The 23768-nt window shown below is 56.7% G+C and overlaps 4 protein-coding genes across 4 annotated transcripts; 1 reads left to right on the top strand and 3 right to left on the bottom strand.

The window, feature by feature from the left end:
• Nucleotides 1–3140: 3140 nt before the first annotated feature.
• BESB_007110 (putative RNA-binding protein Nova-1) lies at nucleotides 3141–4373 on the top strand (the record flags this gene model as incomplete). Its single annotated transcript, XM_029359466.1, has 1 exon — nucleotides 3141–4373. One exon carries the CDS (start codon nucleotides 3141–3143, stop codon nucleotides 4371–4373), a length of 1233 nt encoding a protein of 410 aa, XP_029222379.1.
• Nucleotides 4374–7651: 3278 nt separating this feature from the next.
• On the bottom strand, nucleotides 7652–8236 carry BESB_007100 (putative alkyl hydroperoxide reductase/ Thiol specific antioxidant/ Mal allergen; the record flags this gene model as incomplete). Its single annotated transcript, XM_029359465.1, has 1 exon — nucleotides 7652–8236. One exon carries the CDS (start codon nucleotides 8234–8236, stop codon nucleotides 7652–7654), a length of 585 nt encoding a protein of 194 aa, XP_029222378.1.
• A 2113-nt stretch (nucleotides 8237–10349) lies between these two features.
• Nucleotides 10350–11613, bottom strand: BESB_007090 (uncharacterized protein; the record flags this gene model as incomplete). The annotated part of the gene is made up of 3 exons (XM_029359464.1): nucleotides 10350–10451; nucleotides 10713–10901; nucleotides 11398–11613. The coding sequence occupies 3 exons, from the start codon at nucleotides 11611–11613 to the stop codon at nucleotides 10350–10352; spliced, it is 507 nt and encodes a 168-aa protein (XP_029222377.1).
• A 2321-nt stretch (nucleotides 11614–13934) lies between these two features.
• Nucleotides 13935–22973, bottom strand: BESB_007080 (uncharacterized protein; the record flags this gene model as incomplete). The annotated part of the gene is made up of 9 exons (XM_029359463.1): nucleotides 13935–14217; nucleotides 14585–14628; nucleotides 15218–15812; nucleotides 16178–16287; nucleotides 16579–16647; nucleotides 17109–18227; nucleotides 18418–22124; nucleotides 22486–22585; nucleotides 22884–22973. 9 exons carry the CDS (start codon nucleotides 22971–22973, stop codon nucleotides 13935–13937), a joined length of 6117 nt encoding a protein of 2038 aa, XP_029222376.1.
• Nucleotides 22974–23768: the final 795 nt, after the last annotated feature.

Genomic DNA, 23768 nt, shown 5'->3' with positions numbered 1-23768 from the left:
GAAAACCTCGCGAACAGAGCGCCGCTGTGCGCACCAAAGCGGCAGATGCCAGCACTGCAGTGGCTGCGGCAACGAGTCGTGCTGCTTCCCAAGAGATCATCCATAGCGATGCGTGAGCTCAAGTGGCGGCTGCCTCCGCAAAGCTTTTTCTGTGCAGCCGGGAGGGTCAGAAAAGGCCACGAACGCTCCTCCTCAAAAAGTTCCAGCGGCGGCGCGACCCAGCGGCCACAATTGCTCACGCAAACCGAGTTAGAGACGAACCGGAAAATTGTGTGTACCGAGTGACTTTGGAAAAGTCGGACGTGGTGATCTGGCATGTTACTTCGACCTTACATCAGTGAAATTTCTCACACCTTGACGGGGACTTGCGTGAGCAGCGACGGGGTGGCTGGTGGGAACACTGTGGCAACGACGAAACAAACGACGAAGAGCATTCCGCCCAACAGTTCCGGCGTCTCAGATTCAGTCGCTATTCTGTCTGCAAGATACGCAGGCAGGCCCGGACGAACGCTGTGCTTGGAACTTTGTGTCAGTTTGGGCGCCCAGCCACCCAGACACGCTAGCAAACCAGCGCAAATTACAACTTCAGCGAGGAAACTGTAACAATTTAACAAAAGGGGAGATAGAAGTATTTGTCAGACTGGAAAAAAGGGAAATTCGTGCAGAGAAATGAGGGCTGAATGTGATTCCATACGCGGAAAAAAAGCCCATTCCTTGCTTAAGGACGGCCCCTCGACGCGAGAGATTCGGCTGCTGACAGCCAACACGGACGCCGGCCAGACGAGCCAGCGAGGCTGAAGTCCCCTGACAAGCACAAGATGGACAGTCGGGTTATGGAATGTGTGTGAGTGTATAATTTCCGGTCAACACACAGCGAAAAGAATGAGCCTTTTGAGGGTTGACCTGAGAGCCGGCTCCTCGCTGCCTGTAATGAGCAAGGTAGCGTACGCGACAGCGAATTCATGCAACAACTCCTGCTGTTCTCTCCAATCCACCACGGCAAACAGCACTATCCCACCCTTCAAAACAAAAAAGTGTCAGTGAACAATACGGCAGCCACTCCAGCAGGGTGACCTGTCAACAACCAATTGCCTAACTGATCCAGGGAGACGAGCCGTGTTGAGGTACTGCTCGAAGACATCTAGCGAGGCAAAAGTTTTCGCAGGCTGATGCCCTGAAGGCGTCGAGGATTTGTCTCATCCTCACGCAAGGTGTGCCTCTTCAGTCGGCTCAGCGTATTGCTGCGTAAGATGGGGGTACCACCTGCGCTGTCGGATCATGTTTTCATTGCTTTCCGGGATTCAGCTGGAGTGCTTCTCGTCGGCAGAGCGACTTTTCCTTCCGTACGATCCAATTACATGAACTTTGTCGCCGCCACATCTGCGCTGCAAGAGGATACCTGGGTCAGCTCAATGTTCTACAGCATTGGACCGCCCTAGGGCGTACAACTCATTATCTGGTTAAATAAGGGACAGAGAGGCGGCAGATTCACCGTGTTGTTTGTATCCAATGGGACAGGAAGAAAATCTGTCAAAACCGGTGAACTCAGGAACCGCCGCCTAATACACGAACACCGGCTACGAGGGTCGATATATACGGCCATAGACCATCGGTTAGCACCAGTCTTGTGCTGTGTGTTTGGACTTCAAAATTTAGCCAACTGCCTTGTCGCATTACAGACTATCAGCCGTTTTCTCGTCCTTTTGACTGAAGAAGCTGGGTCCGGTCTGCGCGTGTCCTCTTGAGGGTTTGCCTTTGCGATTGCATAGTCATTCGCGAGAGACTTCTCCAGGCACCAGCCGCGCCCGAACCCGCCTTTCCGCGACTATCTCTGCCTCGTTCGACGACAACCTCCGCCTACGTCCGCACCACAGAAAGCATTACGTTAGGCGAGTTCCTTCGTGGGAAATCCACCATCGCTAACGCTTGTCCAGCAACGTTGAACTGACAGCATCTTCCCGGGGGCGGAACAAGATTTAAACTCGAGGTTCCCTGTGTTTCCGTTAACGTGCCTGAGCCTGCGTCATCCGCCAACTCCCCAGGAAGCTACATAAAGGAAGGGGGGAGAGGGAACACCTCGGCGCACAGTGGACGTGGTCGGTGACGCAGGCGGGCGTGTTTTTTGCGGAGGTGGGAGACTGGAAGGTGATGGAAACAAGGAAAGAACCGTACGTACATAGTCCTCGGGCATTTACCGCGGCAAGAATGTTGGTGAAGGGTGCCCGTCGAGCAGAGATTTTTACCGTCTGCCGTGTTTTCTGGCGTTCCGCCACCTAGTCCCATCCCTAGTTCCCCTGGTTTCCCCTTCCTGCGTCGTGCTGCGTTTCCAGTCTTCAACGGAAACCGCTTTCCTCGTCGTGGTTCCCGTTTTCTGCCACGGCGGTACCAACACAAACTGCAGGCACACCATCAAGAACTTGGTTGTTGCGTCGACAGGGAGACCCCACTGTGCTGCGTAGTTTTTCGCTGAGGAGAGGTCAGCGCGGAACGGATGAACCAAAGTGAGGGGAGTTTGCCGCAAAAAACTGCGAACTGCGATTCTTCACAGGGTGTTACCTCCTCCGTCCTTCTTCAAGCATCTGCTTTCCTCAGTTCGGAAGGCAACTCAGCATTGGTACTTTTCGTGAGCGGCTCCGCACTCGCCGCCAAACAGCAACCACGCGCTGCGGGGAATGTTTTCTGTTTGAAAGCGGCCGCAGCATGACAGGCTAGTTTCCATCCAGGGGACAGACCGCTTTCTTTCGTTTTCCCGTTCCGAGCCCAAGCACTTTGAGTAGCGGCGTGGATCTATTCGCAGTGGTGCAGGTCAGGCTCTCGTCTGCAAACGCAAGGCCGCAAGTTTTCACGTGTGTGTCGGCGCGTATACGTGGAATTTTACGGCGCGGAGCTGTTTTTTATTATTTAGATGGTGTGAACAGGTGTCTGTAGTAAGCTGGCAGTCTCGTTTCGCTCCCGCTTCTGCGAGCGACACCGTTGCGTCTTTTTTCCGCGCGCGCAAGCGCTTTTCAGGGCGGACGCCCGCAACTCTCTGCATGTCCGCTGTTTTCTTTCTCTAAGGTCTTGTGTGCCCTGCTCGCGCATTTTTCCATCATCTGTTTCCGCTTTTCGTCCCGCCGTCCCGTCTCCCGTTCGCAGACACGATGGACTCTCCCTCGTCAGTTGCGCCGGCGAAGCGGTCGGCCTTCCAGGGGCCGTGCTACCTGAAGATGATCGTCAACAACGTGGCGGCGGGGGCAATCATTGGCAAGAATGGCAGCGCGATTGCGGCGATGGAACAGCAGACAGGTTGCGCCTTGAAGCTGTCTCCGCTGAACGCGTTTTACCCTGGAACGCAGGATCGCGTCCTCGTCATGAGCGGCGAGCAGGAGCAGCTGAACAACGCACTCATCCTCACGCTGGACAAGATCAAGGAGACGGTCACGTCAGCGCAGTTCGGGACGACTGGGACGCCGAGCGGCGCGCCGGCAGGCAGCAACGGCACCCCGGGGGAGGACGACGGCAGGCGAGAGTCGTTCGGCGGCGCCGAGTCGGTTCCGCAGCCCAAGATCACCTGCCGCCTGGCGATCCCCAAGTCCGCCGTCTCGATCATCATCGGCAAGGGCGGCCAGCAGATCCGCGAGCTGCAGGACACGACGGGCGCACGTGTCCAGGTCTCCAGCCGCGAGGAGGGCTTGGTCGAGCGCATGATCACCATCACGGGTCTGTTGGAGCACGTCCGCGCCGCAGCTCTGGCCATTGCAGCGTGCATCCAGACGGACCCCTACTTGCGCGACCACATGCACGTGGTTTACAAGCCCGGCGCTGCGGGCGCGCCTGCGGCTTTGGGCGGCGCCCCCGGTGGCTCAGGCTACGGCGTCGTGCCTGGCGCCTACGGCAATGGGCTTTACGCAGGGGGCGGCCATCTGTACGCGCACGGCGCGGCGGGACCCGCCGACGCCCTCAGCCTGCCCTGCGACATCACGATCCAAGTTCCGGACCAGTCCATCGGCGCGGTCATTGGTCGCAGTGGGGCGTGCGTGACGGAGGTGATCAACGCCACCGGCGCTCGCATCCAAATCAGCCAGAAGGGGGACCTGATTCCCGGGACGAACGACAGGAAGATCGTCATTTCTGGGACGGTCGGCGCCGTCCACAGCGCCCACCTCCTTCTTCTCCAGAGAATCCACGCGATCCACGACGGGACCGCCGGGAAGCTGCCGGGTGCAGGCGGCCCAATGGCTGTTCAGGGAGGCCCCTCGGGTCCCGCTGCCAACCCCGGCCTGGGAGCCGGCGCTCACGGCCTCGATATCCACGGCGCCGTCCAGCAGCGCCAACAGGTCTCCGGACTGCAGGGAAATCTCCAGTATATCCACTCGGGAGGCTACGCATGCTAGAGGAGGTGGGAGACGTGAAGAGTGGGGCGGGGGCGGGGCGTGGGACGCGGGGAAGGAGGAAGCCGCAGAAACCTTTTTAGAGCCTGTGAGGGGGCGGAGAAAAACGCGAGGTGGAACTATGAGATACGGACGGCAAGACGGAGGACAAAAAGGGCAGTGCGGCGATGGCTTTTGTTTTGGCGACTGAGCATGTGAGGAGGGCACCCGCCGGACTGTGGAGATCCAGAACATACGTCTACGCAGCTGTCTGCTGTGCTAAGAATACTACCCGGTGGCGGGCGCAGGCCTCGCCGCCAGGCAAGGGGCCGAACTGTAGGATAAAAGGTGAAGGCGATCTGAACGATGAGATTGTGTGCGAGAAAGAGAAGGTATTATGTTTTTGTTGCGGTGGATGTTCGTCGGTACACTGAAGGGACCGCGAATGAGGACTTCCGTCCACCGGGCGCGAAAACCTCCCGCGCCGTTGTAGCTGTTTTTTCCCAGGCTCTGCATCCTGAGGCATGTGTACGCTTGTATATGTGGACAGAGACGCTGGGGTGCAACTCATATTTGTGGCTGCGCATCGTGGTGTCTGTTGTGGTTTCTTGTTATGCAGAGAGGAGAAAGGACAGGTGCGCAAGCGCCGAGAGTCTGTGTCTCACTCAAGTCGTTTAGAGTTGTTTCTGTGAGCAGCCGTTACGTTGGTTGTCTCCGCAGTGTTTTGTTGCACAACTAGCAGCAGGAGTGCACATGTGTCTGTTCAGTGCAGATATGCACTACGGACAAATGAAGTCCGCGGTACCGCGCATCCGCGGTCCCCGGTGCTTCCCTTTCGGGTCTTTACGTCTCTCTTGTTCCCTCGGGGTAGCCAGGGGGAACGGAAAACGGGAGAACTGACTTTGAGGGAGTCACATCTTTTCCGTACACCGACTTACCTCCATTCATATCCATGCATGTGTACCTCCATCATAATACAGTTCAACCGTATATGCTCCATTGGATCGTTTCCGTTTCTGGCGTATCTGCGTGAATGCATGCAGCGTTTCCTCTGTCCTCCCTACGCGTCTTTTCCTTGGGAGGATGCGGCGAACGCATGTTATGTGCAGTTGTGTACGTACTTTTTTCGGGCAGAAAGAGCCGTTCCCGTACCGGGATTGGTGTCCATTGTATTTCGTATGTTGCGCTCGCTCAGTTTCCTTCAAAAAGGGAAACCAAGTCAACACTGAAGGGAGTTCTCCGCGTTGTGACTCACTTGCGCCTCACGCAGCCTCTTCACTGAAATTTCGCTCGAGGGCAGGGCCCTTTGTTGCCCCCCAGCGTGGTAGAGAGGTCGTCTAGTCGGCGTGGTATCAGGAAGTTCATCCTCAATAGGAAACTATGCGCACAAAGCTTGAATTATGTTTTCTCAAGCGTATTCGCAACAGGGTCAGCATGAATGCGCCTCGATCATAAAGGAACGCCTCAAGTGCTGCCCCTCTTGGTCCACGGGCCTTTGTTCCGCCGCATTGAGTGGCTGTCGCGGCCGGCGACGAACGTTGAGGATTTGGACGAGGAAAAAACATCCGGGGTCGCGGTCAGCAGTTGCGTCCGTGTTGTGGTCAGTCCGAGCAGTCCCTGATTCTTCTGAACCGATGAAGTCCCGCCGAAGCCTGCGTCTAGCTCACGTAGAGCCGACCGCGTATGCATGGACCCTTGTATATATATATTTATGAATTTGCATGCTCCTCTAGCACTGCGGTTATATATATACAGTCATGCATAAGAGAACGACGCATGAAGCGATTCTGCAGAGGAAAATGACAAGTTGCCAACTCGGGCGTTGTGTGCTAAGTTACCCATGAACACCCACTCTGTGGAGCTCAGGCTTACTTGACAATGACGTTGACAGGCTTGCCGTTCCTGACACCGACCCTTCACAACAAATCATAGGAACACTAGTTTGACGCACGTTGCGCTGCTGATAGCACAACGGTTTTGCCAGTGCCCGAAAATTGGTGTAAAAGATCATTGTGAAAGGGACGCTGTAGTCAAGCGACGGAGAGCTACCACAACGATTCGAATGTGGAAGGAGGACTCAACACTTTTAGTGCTGAATGCGGCTCTTCAGGTGAGCCGGTGAACATGCCGTCTTTGCGCTGCCAGCCTTTTACCATTGGTAAGAAAGCGTTGACACTAGTCCTGGAGGAAAGTGACTGTCAGCCTACTTGACCACGAAACCACAACTCACGCACGACCGTTTCCAGGAGGCCGAGCTCGGCTTGGTTCAAGTATATGTGAGGGGAGGCAACCGAGAAGGTACGGGGGCGTACGAGTGTCACAGCAAGGACATGTGTTTTGATGCGGTATGTTTTAACACCACAGAATGGGGAATGCCGCTGACCTCGCTAATATCCCGAGGGTACCCCAGCTCGGAAACAGGAACGTCTGGTGCTATGGTATGTCCCAAAGACGCCCAGGTATATATGCTTGGTCCAGTGTCGAAAGCACCATGACAAATAGTACGACGCCGATCAGAACATTCTCCAACTGAATCAAAAACCAGGATTTATAATACACAAAGGTCATTCCGCTGTGTCGTTAAACCAAGTGATATGTAACCGTACGCTGGACCCGCGTCCGCCCGACGCTAGGCTGAAGTGCGTATGCCACAGCACCCTCGCTGTTTGCTTAGCACGGGAAGCTGTAACGTGACAGCAATAATAGCGGTGTTGTTCTCCGCGAGCGCTCTAAGCACCTCAGTACTGTCAGTCACTAGCTTTCTCAATGCCGCGGAATTGGCGGTGATCAGCCGTCCTAGATCGGCCTCTTCCTTCCGCGGATAGTCGCATTCGGCGCTGTTTTTTCTTTAAAACAGTGCCGGCGACATTGTTAAAGAAGTCTACTTGTCTGCTACACGCGAGCTGCTTGCGCAGATGCTTCTACAAAGTCGTTGTGCGGCGGCATCGGCAATCACGTCCCCCCCTTGCCTGTCAACACCGCTAGGGTGAGCATACCGAAACAGAACGTGGTAAACTGTCACCTGGGTCATACAGCTGATATTGTCTAATCCTCTGAAGGCAGGGGCAACCCAGCATTACGGTTTAAAGACTGTTGATATGCGAATGCGGAACAAATTCTGGGACACCACAATCTCACAACCAGAAAGTATATATTTCAGCAAACGCGACTCGCACGTAATACGAACACACAGCCGGGGCCAACCAACACCTTCGTCCACTACGCAACGGCTGCAGATTGCACACGATTGCTTTCCACTCGCTGTCCCCGTGCAATACGCACTCAGTAGATAAGAACGGCGTTTAGTGGCTCCCGAGGTACTCCTTGACTCCTTCTGCAGTAGGCTTCATTGCCTTGTCTCCCTTCTTCCAGTTGGCTGGGCACACCTCCCCGTATTGCTCAACGTGCTGGAGTGCGTCCAGCATGCGGAGAGCCTCTTCAGCGCTGCGGCCAAGGGGGAGGTTGTTCACGAGCGAGTGCTGAAGGATGCCTTCCTTGTCAATCAAGAACAGACCACGGAAAGCCATGCCCTCGGGGTGCAGAACGCCGTAATCTGTCGCAATTTTGTGCGACACATCCGCGAGAAGCGGGAAAGAAATCTTGCCGATGCCGCCGTCCTTGGGCTCAAGGTTTCTCCATGCGTTGTGGACAAATTTGCTGTCTACAGAGGCGCCGATCAGCTGGCATCCGCGCTTCTCGAACTCTCCCTGCAGGCGATGGAAAGCAAGGATTTCTGACGGGCACACGAAAGTGAAGTCGAAAGGATAGAAGAAAAGAATCACGTACTTCTTGCCCTTGAACTGAGAGAGGGAAATTTTGCCGAAAGTCCCGTCTGCCATGACGGCCTCTGCCTCAAAGGCAGGTGCTGGTTGCGCGATCGCCGGCATCTCGTACAGAAAACGAAAAAATTCGAAAATTCGAGAAGCTTAGTTGCCTTTAGGCAAAGCAATGAGCAACCAGAGGCGTAGGTGGAAAAAGTGCCGACCAAAAAGCAAGAAAATGTGAAAGTGGAGAGACCAAACACACACCAAGCCGCAGACGAGCAGCCGGCGCGGCATCCGCCGCTTCTCTACGGGGGAGCGAGCGGAGACACTGCTAAAATGCATGTGGGAGGGGGTTGCTTCATGGTGGTGACACAGCACTCACGTCCAATAGATACGTGTATCTCGCCGAAGGAGGCAGCTGAACATGAACAAGGGAACACTGCGTCGCAACTTTGCCGTGCTACGCCAAAAACCCAACTCTCAGTCTGAAACAAGACACACACTGCAGACAAATTGCCCCTCCAGCTCCCCGACCGTACGCAAGGGAGACACACTTTGACGCGTACACTCCTCTTCGGCCCAGAACCTCGCCATCGTAAAATTTTTTTGTTTTTCAGCGCGTTAAAGGTACACGTGCTTTTCACCAAAAAACTTCCGGACGATGCGCGTCACAAACCAGACGAACCTAGAAGGAGCAAGACGACACGTGCAGCTGTAGGGTACCCCAAGTCACCCAGACATCTTATGCGTGTTTTGCTTGGCAGCCTGCAACAAAGTGATACACAGACTCAGAAGTGTCTTCCAGCAGGGTGCTTCCTTCCTCGATACACTGGAGTCCGTGAGGTTCCCTCAACTCCTGGATTCTGCTGTGAAGGCGCCAGGGGCCGCGCAGGTTAGCGGCGTGGTGTATTCCATATACGTTTCAGACGCCTCTTGTTTGCGCCTTCCCGAGAAGAAACCTGAGGGAAAGGATACGGAGAAGTCATCTCCTGCGGACTGAAAATCGTGTCCGTAGCGTCGATCGTCTTCTCTTGGCGAATACATCTAGCAAAACCCGATGTGCAATAGCCACTATGCGTGTGCGCGGGTGCCCGCAGATCGGCATAGAAACTGCGGAAGGACTGATCTGATGAAGAAACGGCTTTCTGCCCCATCCTCTCTTCTGTGCTCCATGCTGAATTGGTCCTTGCTTGAGCCTGTTCGGAACTGCATGGACTGCGGCAAGAACGAGGGACAGTGGAAGGCGGTGTGTAGCATCTACTGAACGAGACGTTTTCGTCTGAAATCACAAAGGCGTTCCTTGTTTCGTTCACCATAGATGGGGACCGATGTGCAAGAATCGTAATGTAGTTGGTGCTTGAAGTTCACCACCTGTAGCTGTCTCAAAAAGTCCACTGGGGCGGTGGTGTAAGCTGTCACAAAGGAAAAAGCGGCTTTGATTACGTTCACGCGTTACCAACTCCGCTCCATGAATGTGGTCAAGGCTCAGGACGTCGTCAGTTGAGCAACGCAGCAGCAAAGCTCCGTGGAACGACTCCCCGACGATGTCGGTTAGCGAACTTCTACCGCCTTCCCGTGCGTCACTGAAAAACCTTCAATGGCCGATTGCGGGGTGCAGCTTCCGCGATTCAACTCTCGTTTCAATAGAGTGTAGCTTCTTTTTCTCGAAAGGGTGACTACGTGCCACAGCCCAATGGTCTGTTGCTTGCTACGCGATCCCTTATAGGCGCGAATGTGACTAACGCATCTCCGCAGTGCGACAGCAGGCAACGGGAAAAAAGCGAGAGTCGCGCACATATGAATGGCGCGCTCGCTGGAACTCCAATAGCTACACTCGCAGAATGGGCCTGTCACTCCGCAGGAGCATTTATGCTAGCATACCTACAGCGGCAGGCCTTCACAACGCGCCCACGACGCTCTGTGCGCTGCTGGCATGTCTCTTGAACGGCCATCTAGGCGACAGCCACTTGAGTAGGCGAGATTGCGTGTACTGCGTCTGCATACCTCATGTGTATAACGGTGTCGACAGATAGTGAATACTTCACGTGATTCAAAACTATGGACTTTATCGCTAAATGAAGGGCACCCAGATAGCGACACCCGCCTTGCCCCGCGTAAACCGCTGCGGCTTTGACAAGCACGCGCGCAAAAGCATACACTCGTACATTCACATGCATATATATAGATATATATAGCCACACGCACTCGCGCACAGTGTAGATACGGGGGATCATTCTCAGGCTGTTTTAGTCGCGGCTTCTTCCGACGGCTCAGGTTCTTCGTCCACAATGACAAACTGCTTCAGCTTGTTCCAAAGCGCATCTCGCGCGGCGCCCTCCTGCATAATGCGACAGAAAAAAACGCGGTATCTGGCTTGTCTCGCCTCGAGTAAAGATGAGTGTGAAATGCACGACGGAACGGGCGAGCACTGTTTGAATATATTTATTGATGCATACATCAACACAGAGGGTGAGTCGCGAGCTGTCTGCACGAGTAGGACTTAGAGAAACCCTAAGAAATGTATTATGCCACTAACTTGTGGAATCGACTTAGTTTTTAAAATGTAGGGGACTTGCGAAGGGCACGTCGCGTCGCTTACAAGGCTGTCTTTGAGTTTTGCGCTGTGCTCGGCCTTGTCCTTGGCGTACCAGAGCGCCGCGATTTCTTGGTCGTCGGACTCGGGAAACGCCAACCGGTCGCGGAGGTTGACCGGCGGCCCGCGCTCCAGCAAGCTGCGCTGCTCTCGCGCGCATGTGGTGTTCGCTACGCTGTCGCAGTACCTCTTGAACTGCTCACACGTCGCACAGCTGCGAGTTCATATCCATACTTTCAGGCACACACGCACATACCTATCTGCATATATATACATATATGTATATATGCATATATGTATTTGCGTGTAAATACGCAAAGGGGTGCTGGGTGCACGTAGAGTTTTTTGATCCGCACATAGGCGGACCTCTGCATCAGGGCGAAGCGCCAGAGACGAAACATACACAAGCGGGCACGCGTAAGCCCACACATCTCGATCCCTACAGAGGAATCGAATCGGCATCTTTGGCCTGCAGTCTCTAAAAGCGCACGCACAGACGACACTCTAGTGACAGGATTCACAGGCGAGCACATGCGTGGGGTTTTTGACGGTGCCAGGCTCACGGCTGAGAGCACTCGTTTCGGCGGCGCATGCGCAACATACTGGCGCCTTCTGAGGGATTATCCTGGGAGATTCCCTCGCACGAGACTTGCAGACGCGGGGAGGTAAACGTTTTGACCGCCGTGCGCACCTGCGACGCCTGTAGCTCTTCGATGCAAGCGACGCAGAACTTTGATGGAAACCAAGTTGTGTTTTTTCCCTCCTCCACAGACCCTTGAGCTGCTTCAGCGCTTTCTGCCGCATTCGCCCCTGCTGACTGCGCCGGCATGCGGTATTCTGCGTAGTTCTCCTCAGACAGTTCATCAAAGCAGACCAAGCAGTCGCCCTCCGGCGGGCAGTGATCCATCTTTTTCAAGAGACTGAAAGACGCAGAGGGGAAAGCAAAGTTCCAATTTATTCCGCCGGTGTGGTTCTTCGTTTTCGCAGGAGAAGGAAGTCAGTCAGCCCAAGGGCGGGGATGAAATGCAAGCCCAACCCACTTTACAAACACGTGCGCGACTGCGAACAGCAGATGGACTCAGACAGAGCTCTGCGTAGCGTCGAGGACACGCAGCTGTATATGGATTCAGCACCTGTCTTTTTAGTTCGAATGAGGCAGAGCGCTATGTGAGCTTCAACAGGAACTGTGCCCGCTCGCGGATCAGAAATCAGGGACGGCAAATCACAGACGAGATGTCCAAGGAGTTAAACCAGCGTTTGCGCATGTGGGTACTGGAGGAGAGGAAAGCGAAGATATATGGCACGATACGTACAGGCGGCCTCAGATAGTTGCCTCAGCGGGATTGTTGACGACGCCCCAAAGACACTGACCGAAATGGAGCTGCATAAAACACCTGCGGACGAAGCCGGAGATGAGAAAACTCCACACTGGAAAAGTCTGGAACCTGCGCAAATCGAAAGAACGCGTAATAGGAAGACCGCTGGTAAACCACTTGCCAGAGCGATGCCACAGCGTGGCTCTCCACACACACGCGTGGAACGGCGCGAAACCTCGGCGAAGCAGCCACATTCAGTGTCTGTCAGCCAGACCGCACAGATGAAGACGATGCATGCACTCTGCAAGGGGAGAAGCAAGGAAACGCCGAGAAAGCGAAGGCGAAGCCTCTGCACAACGTCATCTACAAGACACGGGCATTTTTTCGCGCGCATGCACATGCGCGGCAGCAACACGACGGGGACCGAAGTTACAGCGTCAAGTTTCTTGTTCCATGCTCCTCCCCATATGAAATGCCCTCAGAAAATAACTGGCTTTCACTTCTGTAGCCGTGGACTCGCTACACACGCGGAAGGTCATTCCAACGGAGTGCTGTCTGCTGGCGACGCCGACATGAGACCAGATAACAGGTGAGACGCCTGTTGCGTACACAACTATATGCATCCGCCTCATGAAAGGGTATATTTACGTACTTGTGGAGTACGTATAACCAAAGCACGACACGCAATGTGTGTCCGGGCCTATGGAGGCCAGCACCAGACTTCACTGACGGTATTGCGAGGTCACAGGTGCGTGCTTGGCGTTAACGTTGATTTCCTGACCACGATCGGAAAATGCCGAGGCAGAAAAGTACCCTTTTGAGTTCAGTATTTTCATAGAAGTCCAAGCCTTCTTGAATCAGGCCACACTATTCTTGACACTCCCCGCAAAATACGTACCGCCATTGCCATAAGATGCCATAAGGGATGTGCCTGTCTACAAGGCTAAATCCATCTGTCCAAACGTACGCCTTACACGGACTTTGGGGACGGCATTTTTAAGGTGTACACGTGGGAGTGGACGTGCGTACGCTTTTCCAGATCTAACTGATTGCACATAATGATACGATTGTAATGTACAAGACTGACAGGTCACTGACATTCTAGTAGAGGGTTGAGCAGATTGCAGGCGGTGAGAAATAGAGCGTCAACCGCTTCTACTGATTCTTTCCACTTCATTCTGTGAATGTTCGCCCCCCTGAATGACCGGAATTTCTGACTGACAGAGACAGCGGCCATCTCCATTCACGGCCATCATCCTGAACACATCACGAAGTGAGGGTTGGGTAGCTGCCGTTTCGTGAGCGAGTGATCGCTCTAATTTTCGGTATCTCAGTGCTCCTTTATCGCCATCTGCACTAGTGCACCGAGCAACCTGCGACCCCGGAAGTGTTGAATGCTAATTTTTAAGTTCACGTCTCCAGGGTGAACCGAACGCGCCGGTGGAAAGACGCGCATTCCGGTTTAACCGCCACGCAAATCTTGTATATAGGCGCGTGCATGCAGTCTGCAATATCTCGTTGCCTTTGCAGAGACTTGAACTGATGCCGGTAAACACGTAAAATAAGCCAAAAACAGTAAATTCCATTGAGGCGTCCACGAGCGGGCACAACTCGCACCACCGGCACAGATACAGAGGCGCTTTCGCTGTCACGCGCCTGCATTCGCTGTCTAAAGACATTCTGGGAATGCGCGTTGAACAAAAGAGAAACTTAATGAACACAACAGCATAAAGAAAGGCACCAGGGGGGACGGACCGGAAACGCAAAAGCAAAACAAAGCACCTCCTCGGCAGAGAGACAGCGCGCAAAGTCGGGAGCACGAGGGACTGGCTACATACAGACGCACACACCAGCCCGCATTGTAGACTACGACTTAGGGTTAGACTCTAAACGTGTGGGTGCGCAAGGGGCTTCACTCCGCCGTCCCTTCTCTCTTCACAACGATATCTGAGACACGACACGTGAGCGAAGAGTGAAGTTTTTGATGCCCGAAGAGCTTTTCTTCCTCCTTCAGCGTGGAACTCTTATCAAGCAGGGAAGCCAGAGACGACCCACGGTGCCGGAGCTCCACGCCCCACGCCTTGCGTTCTGTCTCGCGGGCCTTGACGCGATTGAGACATCTCAGAATCTGCCACCGTCTCTTCGCGGGATCTAGAGGAACCGACACTTTCATCACGCTCAAAACATTCCGCAGTCTGCAGCAAACAGCAGAGCACGCAGGCGAAGAGCGCTGTGTAAATGCGTCCACCACACTTCCACAGTTGCGCACGCAGACATTTACGCACCGGATCTGAGTCGATACACACAGCCTTGCTGCAATGGACAACCATGGACCCGCCTCCTGCGACTACACATATGGATGTATCCAAACACATAAATATACCTACATATGTATACATTTATACATGGCGCGGGTTGCTCGCTGTCGGATTCCACGAGCGAATGCCACTCGACGCTGACATATAGGCGCCCACCTCGCGTTGACAGCGACAGACACAGAGCAAGAAATGAATCGACATGTATCGGCATACTCGTGAAGACTTTTCTGTCGCCTTGGCTTACTCAATCATTCTGTAGGCGTTCTGCTCCAAGACCGCGCTGACCATCTGCAGAGGAAAGGCACACAGTGCGGTCCCATACGAAAGCAAAACTCGAGGCGCACATCTAGCGAGTGTGGAGTTACTCGAAGCCTCCACACTCCTGACGATGTGAGTGTCGTTTGATGACGGTCGCTTTTATGTTTTGAGCTCGCACGCAGCATATTTCTCGGACTACCCCGCTGTCGCATGATTTGTGTAATCAAGCATGCTTAAGCTTAAAAGAGTCAGGGGGACCCTGCTCTCCGCCCTCGATGAGCTCCATGTTGATGTGCATGTGGTAGGGCAGCGGCCGGTGCTTCTCGGCGCGCTCCTGCTCAGGCGTGCACTCGACGTTCATTCAGTCATGCTGCCATCTCGCTAGAAAAACGATATATCCGCGCGCACATTGTCCAGCAAGATATATATATATATATATATATCACTGTCTGCATACATATCTAGATCCATTTCTTTCTAGCTCCATTCTTCCGAGAGTGCGTCGCACGCTCCGAGAAAAATGCGACAGACTCTGGCACTGGTCCGCCGTGAGTAACATAATGGACCATTGCCTTTAGGGTTGAGGGTTTAAGCCTGCGCTTGACGCGCCCTGTCGTACCTTTTGCAGTTTTTCTCTTTCTTGTTGCATGTCCACCCAGGCCGCGCCCTGTTTCATTTTTTCGAGGTAGATGTACGCCGCGACGGCGTGCGGGTAGCGGAGCTCGACGCCGCGTTTGATAGGAGGGACTTCGGCCTCGCGCACGCGTTGATAGGCGGTCTCCAGCCCGTCGCGGATGTCCACTCGCTCTCTGAAGCTCGGCGGCTTTCCGCGGCCTTCCTCCAGAACCTTGGTGACCAGATTCGGATCGACGCCGACGGGAATCAGCCAGGTGTCTTTGCTCGAGCTCGACGCCCCCCCCGCGGCTGGCGGGTGCGCGGGGCCCACCCCTCCGCGCCGGCACCGCTGCATCAAGAGCGCCGCCTTCTCCGGATTTCGGTCTTTCTCGCGCTCAACCAGCAGCTGCTGCTGCGAGGTGAGGTCGCCGGATAGATAGAACTGAACCTCGTCCAGGTACATGTATAACTGGTGCGCCGTCAGCTCCTCGCGCAGCTCGCCTTCTTCGCAGCGGGGGCACACGAAACGCGAGCCGCGCCCCGAGGCGAAGCCAGACGGCGGAGGAAGTCTGTCGAAGCGCTCGCTGCACGATGAGCACCTGCGCCACACGAACAAATTCAAAAACACACACCATCCGCGTCCAAAAGCACAGACAGACCTGCCGAAAAGCCGAGTACAAGCGCTCGGGTGTAGGCGGAGACACACACAGGAGCATGATCAAATTCGATATGTTCATGCTTCCTTGCGTGTCTGCGAAGAACGCACAAACGGCAACGGACTCTGTCTGGCCTTCGAGGGCGACCGCGCCACCGCGGGCCTCGCCAGCTAAGGCCCTTCTTCGTAGTCGCTCGACTGCCTCCAGAAACCGAGACAGCGCATTGTTCTGCGTGTCTTTTTCGTCACTTGCAAAGGGGGAGAGATGGTCAGTAGGGCCTTCGGGATCTGTCTGCCTCTGCGTCTCACCTGAAACAGGGCCGCGAGAACTTGCTCTGCAGTGCCGCCAGGGTGAGACGCACGAAATTGCGCAGCATCGACGGCGCGACCCACCGCGTGCATGCGGGGCAGCGCATGAACTGAAAAAAGTCATTCGCGACACAGACGCGCGGCAATTGAAGCCAGCAACTGCAGATCGACGCAGTGCACCCGCGCGCCCGCCCTCCGACCAGAGACCGAAGAACTGTGAACGCGGAGAGGCAAGCACTGCGAGCTGTCGTGACCCAGTCAACAGAGACCTCCGAGATCTAAACCAGCAATCAAATGTGGGAGTTTGCGGCGCTGCAGCTCAACATACTCGCGTTGAGCGTGTCTAGCGAGCCACACCACACTGAGCAGCGAGAAAACACGAGGAGGGAACCGCAGCTGACCTGCAAAACGTCTTTTCCGGGAATGACGGCCTTGCAGGCCACGCAGGGCAAGTTAATCGGGAGTTTGTACTGCATCCGCACACAGAAGAAAGAAAATGCGCTGTCAAATGCCAGGGGGCCGCGCGACGCGACAGCCTACGGAGAAGCCGGCGCTGCGCTCACACTCGCGACGTGAAGATAAGCTTTATGCAGGCGCGTTCAAGAGAAGAGCCTCCGGCGCGCCGCATCACCCAAGGAACGCGCGCAGAAACCCCCAATACCTAGCGAAAATATACATGTGAATATGCAACTGAACCCACACTTTTATGTGTGAATATACCAATCGTGCAAGACATCGCCGTGTCTCTCTCTCGGGTGCCCTCTCTTTTGTAGCGGCTGTCTGCATGTTCCACTCTCTGTGAAGCGCCTGGCCAAAGCGACAGCATGCGGCTACTCCCGCGAAGCTTCGAGAGACGGCCGTGTGCTGTGTCGGCTAGCGAGGGTCTTCCCGATGCCGCCCGCCTGCGCCCGCCGGCCTGTTTTCCACTCACCATTTTGTACTTCTCCTCGCTTTTGGAGATGAGCGCCATGATCCGTTCCTCGCCCGCCTTCTCACGCGCCTCTCGGCTGTCGTCTGCATCGTCGCCGTCGCCTTGGCGCGCGAGGCCGCCGTCAACCCGCGCGTGTTTGCTGCCGTCGAGGCCGAGACACTCTGCGAGGCGCGCGGCGCTAGTGCCTTCCACGTAGGCGCACATGCGCTGAATCGGCGGCAACAGCTGCTGCTCGAGGTAGTACCCGACGTCGATCTCCAGCGCCGTGTTCGCCGCGACTTCGCGCGGATGGAAGGCCCGTTCCGCTGGGCTCAGCGGCCCCGTGCCCCCCGCGCGCCGGTCCTTCGCGCCCGCGCCGCCCCCGGGGGCCTGCTCACTCGAGCCTGTCTCCGTGGCGTCTCCTGGTTTGTCTGCCCTCTCGGGCGCGGGCTCCCGGCTTTCGAGGAACGCGCGCGCACTCGCTTCCGTGCAGATGACGAAGGGAATTTCGTTGCCCGGCTTGACCGACAGGCCGCGCGCCTGCATGCGAAGAGCCACTTGGACATGCGGATGCATCACTGCCCCTCCGGCGCCTCGCGCGTACATGTGCGGAGGCTTCGTGAGAGCTTTGGTGATCACGAAAAACTCCAGAGGCACGCGGCCCGCACGCATCTGCTTCCCCACCTCGCGCAACTTGGCGTGCAGCTCCTCGACGACGGTGTCCATCGCGTCCGCGTCCGCGCCCTCGCCCTTCTCTGTCTCTGGCCCCGCTGCCGCGGCCGGCGCGCCCTCGGCGCCCGCCGCGGGAGCGTTGGCGAGAGCGCTGGGCTTCTCGGGGCCCACGCGGAACATGATTTGAAGCAGCTGGTTGCCGACGGCCTTGGTCAGCTTCGCCCAGTCGCGTCGCACGATGTCCAGCCCCTTCTGCTCGAGATTGTACTGACGCTTCGCGTAGTCGAGGACGATGCAGCACGCGTACTTCTTCTTCTTCAGCAGCAGCAGACGGCGGAAGACGGCCTCCAAATCGATCTCCAGCTTCTTGTAGTTCTTGTTGATCTCCGCCTTCACCTGCTCGCCCAGACGGACAGCTGCTGCGAAGGTCTTCCCTTGCCCGCCGTCGTCATGCAGACCCGTGTTGATCTGAGCGCAGTGCATCCACACAGAAACGTCTCTCTTGATATTCGCGCAAAGGAATACACATTCATATACATTTTCGGCTATGCGGCGTGAGGTTGTCGCCGATGCAGCGACTCGCCGCCACGCAAAAGTCCGTCGACGCCCCTGGAGGCTGGTCCCCTCCCGTCGCTACGGGCGCAGTTCTATAGTTTACCATGATGGAATCGGTGTCTCCGTACACGACCTCGAGGCGGAGGCCGCGCTCCACTTTGTCTTTGGTCGCCATAAGGATGTTGCGGCCCTGCTGTGTTATGAACGCCGCGAGCTCCTTCGCGTAGAATCGGCTGCGGCTGAACCCAAGACAGCCGTAAATACTGTTTGCCGTGAGCTTGAACGCGAGCTGCTTGATCTCCTGAGTCGCGCGCTTCACCGGATTCGTCTCGCCCTTCATCGACGCCTTGACAGCGCGGCGCTTCTGCACCAGCTGCCTCAGAACGCGCGGCAGGAGTCCCGGGGTCGGCAAGATGCCTTGCACGTCCTCCTCCGCAGCATGCGCGCGATTCCCATCTTCCTCGCGAGCCTCTCCATCCTCCAAGGCACTTCGCGTCCCCCCGTTTCCTTGGAGCCGTCGGCGACGGCGCATCGGGCGCTTGACTGTCGAGAAGCAGACGTTGAACTCCTGGATGATTGAGGGATACAGCGAGTTGAAATCTAGCAGAATGACGAAGGTGTCATACAACCCCACGCGAGGCTCCAACACCAAGCCTCCCGTGTACGCCGCCTTGGCGCGGGTGCTTCCGCTGCGCTCGTCTCCTTCGCGAGGCCCCTCGTTCTCCTCTTCCGCCTCTCTGGGGCCAGGCGCCTCCTCGTCGCCCCACACTTCTTCCTCCTTCACGGGGACGGCGCCGCCCGCTCCGCGGCCAGCGCGCCCGCGTTTGTTCTGCGCGCCGCGGGAGTACGGGTCCTCACTGTCGGGACAGATGAACTTTTCGCGGTGGAATTCGTGGAGGAGGAGGAACGAGTTGCGCTCGGCGCGTTGATTCTGTAGCGATCGCGCCCAGAGGTTGCCTCCAATCGTGGTGAGCTCGCGGGTCAGCGGCAGGCAGTTCAGGCGCCAACACAGGACGACTGCCATGAAGGTCTCCTGGACGCACATCTGCAGGCAGACGAGCAGCGGCTGCGGCTCGCGTCTCTGAAACAACTCGAGGAGCTCCTGAGGCTGCGGGAAAGGCCGCAGCGCGCGGATACTCCGCTGGAGATTGGTCACCCAGTTCTTCGCGCTCGCCGAGTCCGTCACAGCCAGCGCCGGCGCAAGAAACAAATCCTGCATCAGCGGGACGAGGTCGTAGTTCACGCGATGGCCCAACAGCTCGTGGGCCTGCATGTAGGTGTCGCACACGAGGCGCCCGACAGTCAGCATGCGCCCTCCCCACAGTCCGGAAGCTCCAAAGCCGCCGGGCTCGCCGCGTCCCCCCACAGAGAAACTCGAGTTGACGCGCGGCTTCACATGCTTTGGGCGCTTCAGACGCGAGAGGCGATGCCAGACCGGCAGGCCGTGGACCGCGCACCGCTGCCCCAGCAGCTCGAGGTCCATCCCGTAGATGTTGTGCCCGACTAGGATGTCGGGGTCGGCGGCGGCGAGGCGGTTGATGAAGTTCAGCAAGAGCGTCTTCTCGGCGTCAAAGATGCCGAATCCTTGCTTCGAACAGAGCTCGTAGAACTGCAGCGGCAGCCCCTCGGCGTTGACGCGCGCCGTCGCGCCGCCGGCTGTCCGCACGCGGCGGATGCCGCAGAAGATGTTGTGCAGGCTCAGCCGCGGCTGCGCACTTTGATCCTCGATGTTCGCGTCGCGGTAGACGAAGAAGGACGCCATCGCCAGCTGGCGGTCTGTCTCCGACGCGTGCGCACCCGCTGCGATCGAGGGAACTTGGACACTCTTGGCCGCGAGAGAGACTACCGTGAGGGGGGGATGCGGCGGCGGGCAGCCGTCGGCATGTCGCGTCTGCGTAGTCTTATCGAATGCGTTCCAGAGACGCACGTCCTTGTGCGACTGAATGATCACTTCGTGTTGGCACCAGGAGACGTGGTCGAGAGCCGACTCAGGCAGCGAGAAGTTTTTGATTCGCAACCAGCAGGGGCCCTTGATGCGGCGCTTCACCAGCAGCAGCTCAATCAGCGACTGACCGACGCCGAAGACGTGCGTGTAGGTCTCGCCCTCCAGGTCCTCGGGGCTCAGCAATGGCGCGCTGGCTGGCACGAAGACCTTCACGAAGGTCTGGTCGCGGCCGCGAGGCACGTCGGGGGCATCGAATGCGTAGTTGCGAAAGACGCCCTTAATCGCAACCTTCCGCCAGCGATACTTCTGCTTCAGACGCGGCAAGTCCTGCTTAAAGAAACCCTTGGTGATCTCCATGCGGCGCTCCAGCCTGCGGCGCAGTTCGCGCTCGCGCGCCTCCGAGTCGCCGCCGCCTTCCCCGTCCGCCGGCTCGGCCTCCCTGTCGCGGTGTTCCCCCGATCGATCCTGCGAGTCAGCGTCGTCGAGGGCCCCCCCCTCCAGCGGCGTCGCCACGTCGACCTGCTCGCGAGTCCGAAAGAAGAGCGGTACCATCATATCGCGAACCACAATGCAGCAGCTCTGCGGCGGGCTGAAGTTGCGATACGCGTGCAGAGGCTTGGGCTCGGTGCCGTCCTTCTCAAGTTTCGCCGCCGCGCTCCAGACCTTCCCGAAGAGGTACAGAGTGCCCGCCTCCTCCCACGCATCCAAGAAGTAGAATGGCAGAGTCCCGTCTTCACACACCGGCAGCTGTTTTCCGCCCGCCTGCGCGTCGCCCCCAGACATGCTCGCGCCTCCGTTTTCCCGCTGCGAGTCCCCGGCTCCCCCCTTGGCCGTCTGGGTCTCAGCCTTCTCGTCCTCTTCGTCGTCTTTCATGAAGAGCGTCAATCCCTTCTTTGGCACCACGGGCCCACTCGCCTCGTACTCTCCTGTCGCTCTGAAGAGTGTCTGGTCCGCGTTGTCGCCAGCCTCTTCGCCTTGTGCGGCCCTTTCTTCCTCGTCGCCTTCGTCTTCTTCGCACTCGAAGAACGCCTCTTCCCCTGCAGCGCCCCCCGCGCCCTGCGCCTCTCCCTCACCTCCCGCCCCCCTCTCCCGGTTCCCAGCCGCCGCGTCTGCGCGGGAGAGGCCGTTCGCGCCCTTCTCTTGCTCAGCGACTAGCCCGCAAGTCTCGCGGAACTCCTCTCGCTGCGCCGAGAGACGGGACCGTGCGCCCAACCCGCCAGGGACAGCAGGGGCGCTCCCCGCAGAAACATACGCCGCCCCGAGCGCGCCCTGAAGGCCAGGCGCTCTCTCCGCCGCTCGCCCCACACCGAACTGGGCGAGAAACGAAGACGGCGCGTAGGACGAGAACATAGAAGCGCCTTGATCCGCCTCTGCACCGGCAGATTTCCTTGCGCCTTCTCTCTCGAGGGAGAAGGAGACAGGCGGGCGCGCCGTTTTCGCCCTTCCCGCCCGCGAATCGGCATCCGGCGACGGTCTCCTTTCGCCCCCGCCCACGGCTCGGAAGCCGCCTGCACCACCGGCAGCCGACTCGCCGTCTTCTTCGTCGTCGTCTCCGAAGAGCTTATCGACGGACTGCAGAGACTCGACGTAGCGCTGCGTGAGCATGCTGTGTTCTTGCTTGGCGTTTGACTCCACCGATTTGGCGCTGAAGTGCTGAACCAGAGAACGCATGCCCTGGGCCTCTGCGGAGGCCGCTGCCACGGCTGCCGCAGCAGCGAGTGCGTTGTTGCGCGGCTTCTTGGCTTTCTTCGTCTCGCGGTCGCCTTCTTTTCTCCGCTTCTCGCGACGCGAAGCCGCGCGGTCCTCCTCCTCATCATCGTCCTCGCTGTTAGACACCCACCACTCCTCGCCGTCATCGCTGTAGCCTGAAAAAAGAAAAACGAACAATACGGTGCGGCGTGTGTCTTCTGTCTCTGCGCCTGAGCCCATGCTTGTTGCAAGCTCGCAGTAGCGCGCGCTGGTAGCCGATGAGCGTCAAGAGCGAGGTAGGGAGGAGGAGGGATTCCGTCGTTCAGATGACAGCCGGTACATTGCCGAGAAAATAGAGCACAGATAGGATAAAAAGGTCGAAGAAAGACGTCAGATCACGACGAGATATAGAAAAAACAGCATGCAAACCGTACACACACACGAAGGTGGTAAATCCAGGCAGAAAACAAGAGGCATCACCACTACCCTTTGTTTGCTCCTTTTACGTTGGAAAATGACGCAGGGTCCTCGCCTCACCTTCACCATCGATCCACTCTTGAGCACGCCTTGTCTGCTTCAGCTTCTGGTAGTCCTCCTCCGTCACGGTTTGGTAGATCTCTGCGTTCTCATCTTTGACCTGCGAAGCACGATGCATGCGACACGCGAGCCCAGTCTTACAGCATCGGCAGACGGAGGTTTGTCGAGATACAACTATACAATTTGAAACTTACTCCTTCAGGAAGGCGAATGCCACAATGCGATCGAGACGGAAAAGTGACACTCACAAGACCTTGAGCGCGGGCAGTCATTACGAAGTCACAGCCTAGCCGTCGTGTACCTGCCATTTCCGTGCGGAGACACACTCTGTGCAAAGACAAGTCCATATGCAGAAAATCCACAGGTGTGCTCAGTAACATCCGGCATCCGGCACGTACTTCGTATTGTTCCGATGCTTTGGCCTCCCCTCGACGCTGCCGCCTGATTTTTTCCAAGGCGGACAGCGCCGTTTGCTTCGAGCCCGACATGCTAATTTCTGATAAGAACAAGGCCTGTGCTGGCCATTGACGCAGTGATGTCGCCTCTTATTTCGCCCTTGCGGGCGCTCAACTCAGTCCGGGGTCCAAGACAGGCGAATCAGCGCCGATTATCGCAAAGCTTTGGATGGCTTGAAGTGATATGCCTGGCAAGCTACCTTATATACGGAAACATCTGCACACAGGCATGATCAAGTTACGAGACACGGATGCCAAACTGATAGAGGGGCAGAAGACTGGAGAACTCCGAGAAATAGAAACGTCCTTCCGCAGCATACATTCGTGGGCACACACACATATTGATGTAGCGAACTCATACATTCACTCATGACATCCAATGTCATATCCACGAAATGAACATCCGGCCGCATAACGAGTTGGCCGACAACAAACACTGAGGAACGGAGACCGGGAGACAAAGAATGCCACTGTGTTGCCTGCAAGATAACACTTTGCCGCGTGCATGCGGTGTACTACAAAGCGCGTGCTGGTAAGGCGGTCGGGAAAGCTGCGGCACACGAGAAGGGCTTCGCCGAAAAGAACAATATTTCGCACAAGTGTACCTAGATAGTGGAGTAGTAAAGAAAAGAGACATGCAAACAGAAACAAGAGAAAAAACACGCTTTCAGAGTCCAGGTGCTGTCTGCGCAAGACAGAAGCTGTAGCACCCCCCTCTGGGAGACTCGGCGGCATGCAGGGGGATGGTGTAGGAAAGCCAAGAAAGTGTTCCAGCCAAGAACCCACAGCAAATCAAGTCGGAAACAGTGCGTTTGACCCTGGGGTCTT

This window comes from Besnoitia besnoiti, chromosome I (genome assembly GCF_002563875.1).
Source record: "Besnoitia besnoiti strain Bb-Ger1 chromosome I, whole genome shotgun sequence".
In the NCBI taxonomy this organism is placed as follows: domain Eukaryota; phylum Apicomplexa; class Conoidasida; order Eucoccidiorida; family Sarcocystidae; genus Besnoitia; species Besnoitia besnoiti.
This window is presented reverse-complemented; position numbering and strand designations above follow the sequence as displayed.